Raw genomic sequence first — 13774 nt, 5'->3', positions numbered from 1 at the left:
GCATTCGATCCAATTTGTGATCCCAGCTACAAAGACAGTTGGGATAAACAGCAAAAACGTTCTACCCCGAACGTGTCCAATTAAAGCATGGAATAATACTCCACCCAACTATAGTTACCCAACCTGATGCAACTAAATTTAAACGTAGCTCTTTCTTCCCAATAAAATGTTAAATGGTCAGCTCGCTAGACTACAAGCCCTCCCTTCACCGACCGATCCAGTTCCCAGCTGCAAAGACAGTTCAGCAATTGGTTCTAATATTTTGGAGGACCAAGAAACCAACCAGATGCAACTAAATTTAAAGTAGTTCTTTCTTCCCAATAACACTTTCTGGCTTAAGCCCTCCCTTCACCACCTCCAGTTTAAATTCCATTTGGAATATTTTGGAGGACCAAGAAACCAAGAATCAAGAACCAAGAAAGCGCAGCAGGTGAGGAGTTTTGGCCCGGGTGCCGGACTTTGCACGCGATGTCTCCAGCTTCCTCCCAGTCCCGTCGACCGACGAGCCTTAGGGCGGGTGTCCCTAGTTTGTAAGATAGTGCCAGTGATAGTGTGATGATCGCTGGTCTGCGCGGGCTCGGTGGGCCGAAGGATCTATTTCTGCAGTGTATCTCTAAAGTCTAAAGTCTACAGAGTAAAGAACGTATAATATAGTTTCAAGATGGCATGCAATTTAGCAGAGAAACAGCAGGCGGCAATGTTTCCCTGCATCTAAGGCCTTTGCCCGTCTTGTACGTGAAGTTAGAGGACGGCAGAAATGCTGGAGTAACTCAGTGGGTCAGGCAGCATGCCTGGAGAACATGGATAGGTGATGTTTCGGGACGGGACCCTTCTTCAAACCCAAGTCTGAAGTCACGGGTTTGGAGGTTGCTGCTGGAGTGGTCTGGGTGGGTAACTGCACTGCATTTTGTAGATAGAGTCACTGTCATACAGCGTGGAAACAGGCCATTCAGCCCAAAGTGACAGTGACGGTATAGAGATACATGATAAGGGAATAACGTTTAGTGCAAGATAGACCCAGTAAAGTCCGATCAAAGATAGTCTGAGGGTCACCTATGAGGCAGGTAATAGCTCAGGCCTGCTCACTGCACTTAAAATAGCTGCCCACCACCAGTTGCCAAAAAATCGGTGGTGGACCTGTATTATTAGTGAAATAAATAGCCTTGGGGATAGCAGGGCGGGGGTGGTGATTGTGTTAGTTTCAGTACAGAAGGCAAGGTTCGCTGCCTTTCACACATAGCAAAGGGAAACATCTGCCAAAAGTAGTTATTTTTGAGCAGGCAGTTCATCAATAATTGGGAGTGAGTGTTCCCTGAATCAAATCAACCATAAGTGTTTGAAATCTGATTAACATTGATTCATACTCACAGAACACAACCCTTCATCAGAAAGTTGTTGTCCAACATGTATTGAATTTATGGACACACAACAACATATTAGGTATTTAAAAAGATAGATGCTACACTTTGTCCCATCCCCAGCTTTCTCCCCCTTACTACAATCAGTCTGAAGAAGGGTCCTCACCCTAAACGTCACCCATGCATGTACTCTGGAGACCCGCTGTCTGACCCGTTGAGTTCTTCCAGCACTTTATGTTTTTTATTCTCTGATGTTGTGTGTTTAATTGTAAGTTTGGTTTAGATAGAGATACAGCATGAAAATAGGCCCTTTGGCCCACTGAGTCCACACTGACCACCTCTCACACTAGTTCTATGTTATCCCACTTTCCCATCCACTTCATAAGATCATAAGAGATAGGAGTAGAATTAGGCCATTCAGCCCATTAAGTCTACTCTGCCATTCAATCATGGCTGATCTATCTCTCCCTCCTAGCCCCATTTTCCTGCCTTCTCCCCATTACCTCTGACACCCGTACGTCCTGCTTCCTACACACTAGGGGACAATTTACAGAGGGCCAATTAATCTACTGCCTCGAGCGTCTTTGGGATGTGGGAGAAAGCCGGTGCATCTGGAGGGAACTCGGAGAATGTCCGTAGCAGGTCCGTAGGAGTTCGTGGGTAAATCGTAGCGGCTTGTAATGCTAACGGTAGGTACTCAGGACATCCAGTAACTCGTGACGTTTTTTCAATCTCTGTAAAAAATGTCCCCGAGTAAAAAAATACTCGTGATGATAAAAATGGTTACTTTTTATACCTACCGTTAGCATTACGAGCCGCTACGAGACATCCACGAACTCCTACGGACCCGCTACGGATATTCTCCGAGTTCGAATCAGGGGAAAACTCGGGAGAACTCGTGAATTACCTCATACAGTGGGACAGGGGCTTAACACACTCCAAAGGCGTACAGATTTGTAGTTTAATTGGCTTGGTAAAATTATAAATTGTCCCGAGTGTGAGTCGGATAGTGTTAATGTGCGGGGATCGCTGGTCGGCGTGGACTCTAAACTAAACTAAAACAAACTGAACACTCAGAGGGTGGTGGGTAAATGGTACGAGATGCCAGAGGAGGTAGTTAAGGCAGACACTATAACAGCATTTAAAATACACATGGACAAGTGCTTGGAAATGTCTGACGTTAGATTATTTTGATGAAACCTGCATGGATAGGAAAGGTTTAGAGGAATATGGGGCAAACGTGGGAAAATGTGACTAGCTGTAATTGGGGCATGTTGATCGGCTTTGATGAGTTGGGCCAGAGAGCCAGTTTCCATGCTGTATGACTCTAAACTGCACCATTTTTTTCTCGACCTTCAAGGCATTCCGAATAACTCTCAACCCTCATCCCATTTCATATATTAACTTTAATGAGGACAGGTGCATATGAGTGTAGGAATGGACTTTGTCTTTGTCCTAATTACCCCTCTTAAAGCACATGACCTTTGCTCTTTATCAAGTTTTCCAACAACATTTCTGCAAAGAACCTTCAGAGGGTTAACTTCACTAAATGTTCTTTGCAAATGAAAGTTCTTACTTTAGTTGACTTTTTCTGTTTAAATATATAAAAAATAACCTGCCTTTTTCTTTGATGTGCCTTGACTTATCTAATCCACTACTGAAGCTACGACAAAGAATATTATCTCCTGTCGAATTTTTTAAACGTAGTCACATCTTTTTGACCTTCATCCACATTCTTTTGTGCAGATTCGTCCAACATAGCAGAACGGTGAACAGATATCAGATTCAAACCAGTTTCCATGGCAGCAAAGTCCAGAATCCACCAATAAAAGGAGGCTTTACGGTGAGGGGCAGCTGAAAAGGAACCGTGTCCTACATAAGTGTCCAGTGATCCAGATGTATTCTGACTGAGTTTTCACACAACATGGGCACCGTCGAGACAATGTTCTTCAGGAGACGTCCGAGCGAAATGAGATGTCTTCTTCCCTTTGCTACTTTGATTTTATTAAGTGCCATCGCTGAAGGAGGTAGGGGGAAGAGGTTTGAGGTTACTCCTCCGCCTTTGTATGCATCTGTCTTTCAATGCTTTGTGAAATACTGTACGTCAAGCATTGTTGTGGAGGCAGCCTTCAACCTAATGTTACATTGGGAAGACGGGGCAAGAATAATATTTTGTTGTTTTGACGAACCTCAGAAATGTTGGCTTTCTTGCCATGTGAAAAGATTATAATTAAGAAAACATTTACGAAGTAGATTGTTTACATTTTTATTTAAAAGAAAATCTCTATTTTCAAAATAGTGTCAGTGTATTAAATGCCAGTCGAATTTAGAATAATTCCGTCAACAGCATTGAGCATGTACATTATTTTCAATAAAGATGAATTGGAAATGTTGTTTTAATTCCATTCGGCTTAGTTTTAAAATGTTTTTCATGTCTCATTAAACTTTTTCAACTCTAATCAGAACTTTCACTTACAAATTAGTAACAATGTGCAGAATATTTTGATATAGTAACAATCATAAATTTTCCACGCAAATGGTTGTTAGCGGCATAAATAGACGGCACAGTGGCGCATTACTGCATTTGCCGCATTACAGCGCCAGCGACTCGGGTTCAATCCTGACTATGGGTACTGTCAGTGTGGAGTTTGTACCTTCGACCTTTGACCTATCTCCAGTCTCCTCCCACATTCCAAAGACGTGCAGGTTTGTAGATTAATTAGCTTCTGTAAATTGTCCCTAACGAGTAGGATAGAACTAATGTACGGGTGATCGTTGGTCGGCATGGACTCAGTGGGCCGAAGGGCCTGTTTCCACGCTATATCTAAAAACTAAACTCAACAGGAAATTGTCTTCAAGTGGAAACTAATTATCCGAGTAGAGAAGTTCAAGTTCAAGTTCAAGTGAGTTTATTGTCATGTGTCCCTGTATAGGACAATTAAATTCTTGCTTTGCTTAAGCACACGGAATGGTGCACACAGAATGGTGGAGTGCGGAGATTTCCAGGGTCATTCCTGGGACTTGGATGTTCTTTATTGATATACTAATAACAGACTTGGATGTGCAGCACAAAAATCTCTACATTTGCTTGTGGCTCACAGCCTGGAGCTGTGGTGAATAGTGAGGAGGAGGGAAATAGGTCATGAGAAAGCATAGACAGGAATGAATGGGCGGACATTTGGTGGGAGAAATGTGATACAGTTAAGTGGTTCATTTCAACAGCAAAATATGAAGAGAGACTAAATGGCACGTCTGAAGAAGGGTCTCGACCCGAAACGTCACCCATTCGCTCTCTCCAGAGATGCTGCTTGTCACACTATGTTACTCCAGCATTCTGTGTCTATCTTTGTTTTAAACCAGCATCTGCAGATCCTTCCTACACTTTTGAAAGGTGTTCTGTACTGACTGGGGGATTGTACTCATGTACGGAGGATAGTCTTACTGAGGTGCATGCTAGAAATATATTTGACTGTACTTTAGTACACGTGATAATAAAAACAAACATTAAACCATTGAATGGTGTTCATAGTCATGATAAGAAATCAGGCAGCTTCTAAGGGCTGCAACCCTGCAATTTTCTACTCCAGCAAGTTGCGGAGGTTTGTTCATTGAATACAGTGACATCTGTGATAAATGGGTTTTGGGCTCGAAGGGAACCATGACATATGGAGATCAGGCAGGAATCTGGGCACAGGAACAGCCATGATGTATTGAACGGTGAAGAAGACTCCAGGGGCCATATGGCCGAATCATGCTCCTTTGTATTAAGCTCTGAGAACTGAGAACGGGAGAAAGAGTATTCTGCCAGTTGTCATTCTACCAAATGACTACAGCAAAGAAAAGAGAAGTCAACCACTTGAAAGTTAGTTCTGTAAAACCTTATGAAGTTAAATAGATTTTGTTGTTCAAATATTTATTTTGAAAAGATTGCAAGAGGCGTGTTGTTTTATGTAAATGAAACTTCTCAGCTAAAAGTGGTCTGATGTGTACTCAGCTTTCAGTGCAAATGGGCTTGAATCCACTCAAGTACATAGTGTTGTCCCTTTGGATGTCTTTAGATATTCAAATGAGTTAACATTTCTGATTTAACCTTCAATGTGACAGGACCAGTACAAATGAGGCAAGCTCATAGAAGTAGCCCAAGCTAAATATCTTGCCAATACCGACAGGAGCAGCAAGAATTAACTGTTCAAATTCCCGATCGTCAGACATGTAGTTTAATACACTTTCCAGGGCATAGCACTATGAACATTCAAATCTCCAATTTTAAGTAATTCCCGCCATTCTCCCTCTCTCTTTGTCCAACCTGCCAACATTGTGGGTGGCACAGTGGTGCAGTGGTGCAGTGGCAGTGTTACTGCCTTCCACCGCCAGAGACTCGGGTTCCATCCCGTATAAATGGAGTTTGTATGTTCTCTCTGTGACCATGTGGGTTTTCTCCTGGTGCTCCGGTTTCCTCCCAGATTCCAAAGACATGCAGGTTTGTAGGTTAGTTGCCTTCTGTAAATTGTCCTTGGTGTGCAGAATAGAAGAAGGGGCAGCACAGTGACCTAGTGGTGTAGCTTCTGCCTTACAGCACTAGAGGCCCGGGTTTGATCCTGACTGCGGGTGCTGTCTGCATGGAATTTGTATGTTCTCCCCGTGACCGCATGGGTTTTCTCCAACTGCTTCGGTTTCCTCACACACTCCAAACACACAAAGGTTTACAGCTTGATTGGTTTTGGTAATAATCTTAAATTGTCCCTAGCGTGTAGGATAGCATTAGTTAGGGGATTGCAGTTCAGCGCAGGGCCTCTTTCCATGCTCCCTCTCTAGAATAAAACTAGTATGAACATTGAATTTTCCATTTTTAAGTAAACTACCTGCCCTTCCCCCTCTCTCTTTCTTGTACCCAGTGCCCACACTAGTGTGTACTTATTTCTACCACTATCCCACACTTTGTATTTTGCTCACCAGGTTTATTACAGCCTGGAAACAGGCCCTTCAGCCCAACTTGCCCGCACTGATCAACATGTCCCATCTACACTAGTCCCACCTGCTTGCATTTGGCCCATATCCCTCCAAACCTGTCTAAATGTTTCTTAAACGTTGCGATAGTACCAGCCTCAACAACCTCCTCCGGCAGCTCGTTCCATACACCTACCATCCTTTGCGTGAAAAGTTACCCCTCAGGTGCCTATTAACTTCCATCCTTCACCTTAAACTTATGCCTCTGGTTCTCGATCCCCCTACTCTGGGCAAGAGACTGTGTGAAACAGTCAATTAATCCATTCTCATCTATGACCAACCACTACTATAGTTATTAGCAATTAAATTACTGGAACTACCCACCACTCAGAAACTGTCAACATTTCAAGTTGAAGACAAAAGAATGCAGGATTTGTGAAATCCAAAACAAGAAGACATGCCAAAAAAAGACACAAAGTGCTGGCGTAATTCAACGGGTCAGGCTGCATCTTTGGAGGACGTGGATAGGTGATGTTTCGGGTCGGGACCCCACTTCAGACTAGTTGTGGAATCTCAAAGACGCCACATCTTCTCTCAGTGCACTCTTTGACATTAACACAAAGTGCTGGAGTAACTCAGAGGGTGAGGCAGCATCTCTGGAGAGAAGGAATGGGTGACGTTTTGGGTTGAGACCCTTCTTCAGAATTATGTCAGGGCAGGGGGTGGGACCAAGATATAATGTAGGCAGAGACAGTAAGACTGGTGGGAGAACTGGGAAGGGGGAGGGGATGGAGAATGGGGGAAAGCAAGGGCTATCTGAAGTTAGAGAAGTCAATGTTCACACCGCTGGGGTGTAAGCTGCCCAAGTGAAATATGAGGTGTTGCTCCTCCAATTTTGCGCTGGGCCACACTCTGACAATGGAGGAGGCTCAGGCCAGAAAGGTCAAATTGGGAATGGGAGGGGGAGTTGAAGTGCTGAGCAACCGGGAGATCAGGTAGGTTAAGGCGGACTGGGCGGAGGTGTTCAGCGAAACGATCGCCGAGCCTGCGCTGGTTCTCGCCGATGTAGAGAAATTGACACCTGGAACAGCGGATACAGTAGATGAGGGTGGGGGAGGTGCAAGTGAACCTCTGCCTCACCTGGAAAGACTGTTTGGGTCCTTGGATGGAGTCGAAGGGGGAGATAAAGGGACGTGGGCGGACTGAGCGGAGGTGTTCAACGAAACGATCGCCAAGCCTGGGCTTGGTCCCGTCGATGGGACCGATCAACCGAAGTTAACTGAACTGACCAATGAGTCCTTGTTCTGCTCTTTGCCATGGCTTCTATTTTATCAATTACATATCCAATTCCCTTTGCAAACTCTAGATTCTCGGGTAAGATTCTCTAATTGCTGCTTTCCCACAGATCAACTGTCATGTTATTAAATGCATCTTCTGGGAGCTGTCTCAAAATTCAACCTGCCATAGGATGCAAAAAGCAATGCAAGGGAATGGATTTTCTGCCTTTAAATTTGAATTGACCTTAAAACAATTGACATACATAAAGGTCAAAAGTGTATGAAGTATTCTGATGTTGTTGTTCTCTTGTCCACGATGTTTTCTTTACCCATCTATACTAATCCAATTGCCCGCATTAGGGCCATATCGATCTTTCAGTCTTGGGGCTCCTCCATTGCGAGAGAAAATCCCAGCTACTCAGAGAAAACCCGCGTGGTCACTGGGAGAACGTACAAACTCCGTACAGACAGCACCCATAGTCAGGATCAAACCCGCGTTGTAATGCAGAAACTCTACTGCTGCGCCACCATACCACGCCTTTGTTCACCCAAATGGGCCACACTCTAAACCTCATGTCCAACCACACAACTTGTGCAAGCTCTGACTAACCTTGCACATAGCTGTTCCTGTTCCTTTTATACCTCCAGAACATATTTGAAGGCCTGCTTGCGGCTGACATTGCAAGCCAACAGTAGTTTTGCTTTAAGGGAACTTCTTTAGCTATAAGATGCTCCTGAATATGCTGTAAAAGGCAATGTAGTATATAAAGGAAAGAAAGTGCAGGAGTAACTCAGCGGGTCAGGTGGCATCACTGGAGAACATGGATAGGCAATGTTTCTCTTGCACTTTGTGTCTTTTGTGTATAAACCAGCTTCTGCAGTTCCTTGTACCTTCTTGTAATACTGAATAATCTTTTTAAAAGGATTTATGTTTATTCTGTTGTCTTTTTCGACATAGCTCAGAAAATAGATCTAAACAATGACAATGCGATTGCAACGATCAACCATTCTTCAGTCCTCATTGATCACCTTCAGGGGCTCCTGCACAATTCCAACTCAAGTGACATCATGCTGAAAGTCTACACGGCGAACTCAGATGAAGTCAAAGTCTTCCACACTCACCACCTTCTTCTCGTCCTGCAGAGTGATGTCTTTGAGGACCTCCTGCTGAATCAAAGTATCACCACTCTTGTTCTGCGTGAAACAGCTGAATGTGCTGTCATTTTTGAGAAACTACTCAGGTAAATGCAGTTCAGATATCTCTATGACTTTATACTTCATTATAACCATAATGAGATGTCTAATGGATTTAGTTTAGTTTACATTAGAAATACAGCATGGAAACAAGACCTTCATCCTACCAACCACACACCAATCATCGATTATATCCATTCATATTAGTTCTATGTTATCCCACTTTCTCATCCACTCCCTACAGACAAGGGCAATTCTTATAGAGGTCATTTATCCTACACACCTGCACATATTTGGGATGCGAGAGGAAATTCGGAGCACCTCGAAGAAACCCACACGATCACAGGGAAAACGTGCAACTCAATACAGAGGCCAATTAACATACAAACCCACACGCCTTTGGGATGTGGGAGGAAATTGGAGTGTCCAGAGGAGACCCACATAGTCACAGGGAGAACATGCAAACTCCACACAGACAGCCCCCATGGTCAGGATCGAACCGGCTGAATTGAAAAGCATACAAAAGCATAAAGGCCTAAAATTTCTGCCGAGCATCTTTAACGTTCAGGCACTCACTGGCCAACTCGGTAGCAGACATAGCAGGCAAGGAGAATATGTACACTCTTCACCTGAATGCACACTATTTATCATGTCATGAAAGGAAAAGCAAAAAAAGATAACAGGTACGAAATCTGAAATAAAAACAGAATGTGCTGGAAACACCCTGCGGGTGAGGCAGCATCTTTAGGTTTACGTTTAAGTTTATTATGATCATGTTCATCGAGATACAGTGAAAAGCTTTGTTTTGCATGCATTCCAAATAGAATAAATAATACTACACATCAATACAATCTAGCCACAACCAAGCACAATAGATAGAGCAAAGGACGAGATACAGAATGCAGAATATAGTCCTCAGCATTGTCACACACCAATCCCACAGACAAAGTCGAATATCCGCAGTTTATTTTCTGCTCCTGATTTCTGCATCTGCAATGTCCAATTTTTCCCGCTAATTGTGTGCATTCCTTCCGCTCCTCCAATTTCTCAGAGCCTTGTTGGTTATTAGGTTCATTCGCTATTGAAAATTATTCCCAGGGCAGAAGTGTGGAATGAGAACCAGGGTGGAGTTGAAGGGCATGCCAAGGAGAATAAATTATGGGGATACAATTCTGGAATGGGATTGATGGACACAAAGTGCTGGAGTAACAGCGAGTCAGAGCATGGATAGGTGGCATTTTAGGTTGGGATCCTTCTTCAGACTCCCAATTCGAAACGTCACCTATCCATATTTGACAGAGATGCTGCCTGGAGCTGCTGTTACTCCAGGACTTTCTGTATTTTTGTATAAACCAGCATCTGCAGTTCTTTGTTTCTACATGGGATTAATGGGATTGTTCTGAGAGCTGGCATGGACTTAATGGGTCGAATGACGTACTACTTCTTTATTGTAAGGAAAATTATGTCCTATAAGAATCAGTAATTTGGCTTGGTTATTCGTTGTATTTTGCTTACAAATTCCATCAATTAATCTAAGTTTGACAAGACAACAAGGCAAGCAGCATTGTAACCATTGTAAATGGAAGCATTACATTTTGCAAATAAATATTCATTGATTAAATGAATAGATAAAATTGTAGGATTTTGGGATGGGCAAATTGAACCTATAAAGAGAAAGAATGCTTGCCAGGAAATTGAGTTGGGTATCACCATGTTCCTGCAGCCTACCCAAGCAAATTTCAATCAAGGACAAACATAATTTAAAAACAGGAATTTTCCAAGCCTAACGTGAAGCATGTGACTTTCCAGATGTCTATTCCAGACGTCTTGTGTGTTTCAGGGACACAAATGAACTGAAATAACTGTTCATGCACAGTGCTATCCAAATAGTATGGTTCTCAGATTTGTTCACTGAATTTTAGTTAGGATCAGTCATACAGCATAGAACAGGCCCTCCAGCCCATCTCGTCCGTGCCGACCAAGATGCCCCATCTAAGCTTGTCCCATTTTTCCATGTTTGGCCCATATCCCTTTCCTATTTATGTATCTATCCAAGTATCTTTTTAACGGTGTTATAATATCTGCCTCAACTACCTCCTCTGGCCACTCCTTCCATATACCCACTGCCAGCTAGTTGTGGAAATAGTTTAATATTAATAAGTAAAATAATACACGTGTAACAGGAGGCTTCTGTCTTGTTTTCACAGATACTTGTACAGTGGTGAAATCACCATCCTTTTGAATCAAGTTGTCTCACTACATAAACTGGCCAGCAAGTACCACATTGCAGCCCTGCAGCATGGCATCATTGAATACATGACTCAACACCTCGCCACTGCTTTGCCACAAGGCCATGTGGTCAGGTGGTATCATTACTCGGTCAGGATAGGTAACGAGGAACTACAGGAAAGATGCAAGCAGTTTCTGGCTTGGAATATGTCCAGTGTCATTCACAGCCCAGAGTGGCAAACAGTTAGTGATGATCTGATGATTGCCCTGCTCCAACGCTCCGATCTGGTTGTGGAAAATGAACTGGAAATCTATTATGCAATCGAAGAATGGATAAAGAAGAACCAACCTGATGTCACGGTCACAGACACCGTTCTCAAGTCAATCCGTTACGCCATGATCAGCCCCCAGCATTTGTTCCACATGCAGAAGCAATCACCCATCATCAACGAGCATTATAGTTCCGTCCACGACTTACTTTTCCTTGCTTTCCAGTTTCACTCCACCACACCCCTGGTGTTTGCCAAATATTTCGATGTCAATTGTAGCCTCTTTATACCAAGGAATTATTTGTCTAGTTCCTGGGGATCCCCATGGGTGATCAATAACCCTGCTCGAGATGATCGTAGCAACAGCTTCCAAACCCAGCTGACGGCCAGTAACTCCGACTCGAGCAAAAGGGTGACATGGAACGCTCTCTTCTCACCAAGGTGGCAGCCCATCAACTCCAGGCACTCTCACTCTTCATATAGTTATGGAGCACTCCAGACCCGCAGCCCAGAAGATGGTAGGCCAAGGATAATCATCAACCCTGCTACCAACAGCGTCGGCTTTGCAGGAGTCAGCTTTCAGAAGACTATCTTGGTGAAAGTGAAGCAAGATGGAAGGTCCTACGTGAAGCATGTGTATAATTTCCACCAAAGCACCCAAGAAACCGGTGACTTCCTCTTTCAAGCTGATCTTCAGAAACGTTCCTCAGAGTACTTGATTGACAATTCTCTTCACCTTCACATTATCATTAAACCCATTTACCAGCCATTGATTAAAGTGATAAATTGATTAAATGATTGGTTTCGGAAGAAGAGGTTCATCCAAAAACAGTCACTGTAAATAAAGTCTAGTGCATGTAGAAACCGGGAAACCCTAACTGCCTGATAGATGCCTTTTAATATATAACGGTCGGTCCCTTGTCCATAGCTGACATTCCAAAAATTCCACAATTGATCTGTCCACTTCTAGCAATGGACAATAGACAATAGACAATAGGTGCAGGAGTAGGCCATTCGGCCCTTCGAGCCAGCACCGTACAGTGCACAAGCCCAACTACCTGTGCCCTCCGGCGAGTCTGTTAACAAATTTCTAACACATGAATGGTTGCCGATAGTTGAAAGTAGACCACACCAGCTAAGATGACTAGAAAAGTAGATAGACCCTCCAAGAAATGAAACATAAAATGTTTATAATTATTCCACTTATTATCGTGCAATTAAAAATCATGGTCATTTGTGGCCTATTGTGTATAGTGAACATTTTCCTACCCTCTCAAGGGTCCTTTCATTGGCCAAGTATTTCCTTCAAGCAATGTACACAAATTTTAAGAATAATTTGGTGATGTAATATTCCCCAAATACAACCTAATACTCACTTATTTTGTTTAATGACAATAAAATCAGATTAGAATTTGCAACCTGAAACATCATCATTAAGAAAATACCAAATAATAAGTGCCCCTATGTAGGAGGTTCATGCTGTCAACCATTTTAACATCTGTCTTAGGTATTAGCAAAATACAAAGTGCTGGAGTGGCTCAATGTATCAGACAGCATCTGTGGAGGAAATGGGTAGGCGACGTTTCAGGACTCTTGTTCACACTCGACCCAAAAAGTCGCCTATCCATATCCTCCACAGAAGCTGCCATACCCACTGAGTCACTCCAGCATTTTGTGTTTTGCTCAAGATTCCAGCATTTGCAGCTCTAGCTATGAGCAAAAACAGTTTGAATACATTAAATATTATTTGGACCAAACTATGTGTTTTTGTCCTGATTCACTTTGGATATTGATGAGACAGACCCTTGCATGTACAATAACTATGCTTCCTTCATCCTCATTTTTTTTTTAAAAGAAGCTCCTCCATGATCCACACCAATGGACCAAATACAAGTCAGAGACTGGCAAAGCAGGGAGAATTGAAACAGCCACACCTTTACATGTTCAAGGCAAGGAGCCACAATATCTCCTGCCGCTTGTTTGGCTGTGAACAGAAGCAAGTAGAGCCGATTGTCCTGTTAATATTGTTGTCTGCCCACATCTTAAAGTGGTAACTCAAATTTCACTGTATCTTAATTGGTACATGTGATGATAAACTGACCTTGAAACCTTCAAAGTGGGAGATCTAAGAGTCTGATCTAGTAAAAATATTTGTTCGAAGTTTCGCTGCTGTCAATATAAAATTTGAATACTTGTCGAGCTGTAAGAGTTAGATCAAAATAGGTTTAGGCTTATTATTTGCATAGTTTGCTGGCATGCTGTCCAATCAAATCACATAATACTGTACATGAATACAATCAAGCCAAACCCAAGTAGAGTGAACAGAAAGAGACAGGTTTACCATAGATGTAAATGAAAGACATTAAATAGTTGTGTAAGTATCCAGCACATACCGTATTTAAGATTGTTACTGAAATCAAACAATCAAGCTGAGGTATAGCATATCTGTCCTAAGAAATGAAACAGAAGTGAGCAATAAATTGTCAAACACATGTCTCAC

At 42.8% G+C, this 13774-nt stretch overlaps 1 protein-coding gene across 1 annotated transcript; it reads left to right on the top strand.

The window, feature by feature from the left end:
* The first annotated feature begins 3116 nt into the window (after positions 1-3116).
* Positions 3117-13031, top strand: btbd17b (BTB (POZ) domain containing 17b). Its single transcript, XM_055653854.1, has 3 exons — positions 3117-3385; positions 8541-8823; positions 10984-13031. The coding sequence occupies exons 1-3, from the start codon at positions 3283-3285 to the stop codon at positions 12062-12064; spliced, it is 1467 nt and encodes a 488-aa protein (XP_055509829.1). The 5' UTR covers positions 3117-3282; the 3' UTR covers positions 12065-13031.
* The last annotated feature ends 743 nt before the right edge of the window (positions 13032-13774 follow it).

The sequence above is a fragment of the Leucoraja erinacea genome, chromosome 23 (assembly GCF_028641065.1).
Source record: "Leucoraja erinacea ecotype New England chromosome 23, Leri_hhj_1, whole genome shotgun sequence".
NCBI lineage: Eukaryota > Metazoa > Chordata > Chondrichthyes > Rajiformes > Rajidae > Leucoraja > Leucoraja erinaceus.
The sequence above is the reverse complement of the archived record's forward strand: the minus strand, read 5'-3'. Positions and strand labels throughout refer to the sequence as shown.

Coding starts and splice junctions, on each gene's coding strand:
- btbd17b (XM_055653854.1), top strand. CDS start 3,283: ATGGGCACCGTCGAGACAATGTTCTTCAGGAGACGTCCGAGCGAAATG. Junction 3,386..8,540: donor AAGTGCCATCGCTGAAGGAG/GTAGGGGGAAGA, acceptor TTTTCGACATAG/CTCAGAAAATAGATCTAAAC. Junction 8,824..10,983: donor ATTTTTGAGAAACTACTCAG/GTAAATGCAGTT, acceptor TTGTTTTCACAG/ATACTTGTACAGTGGTGAAA.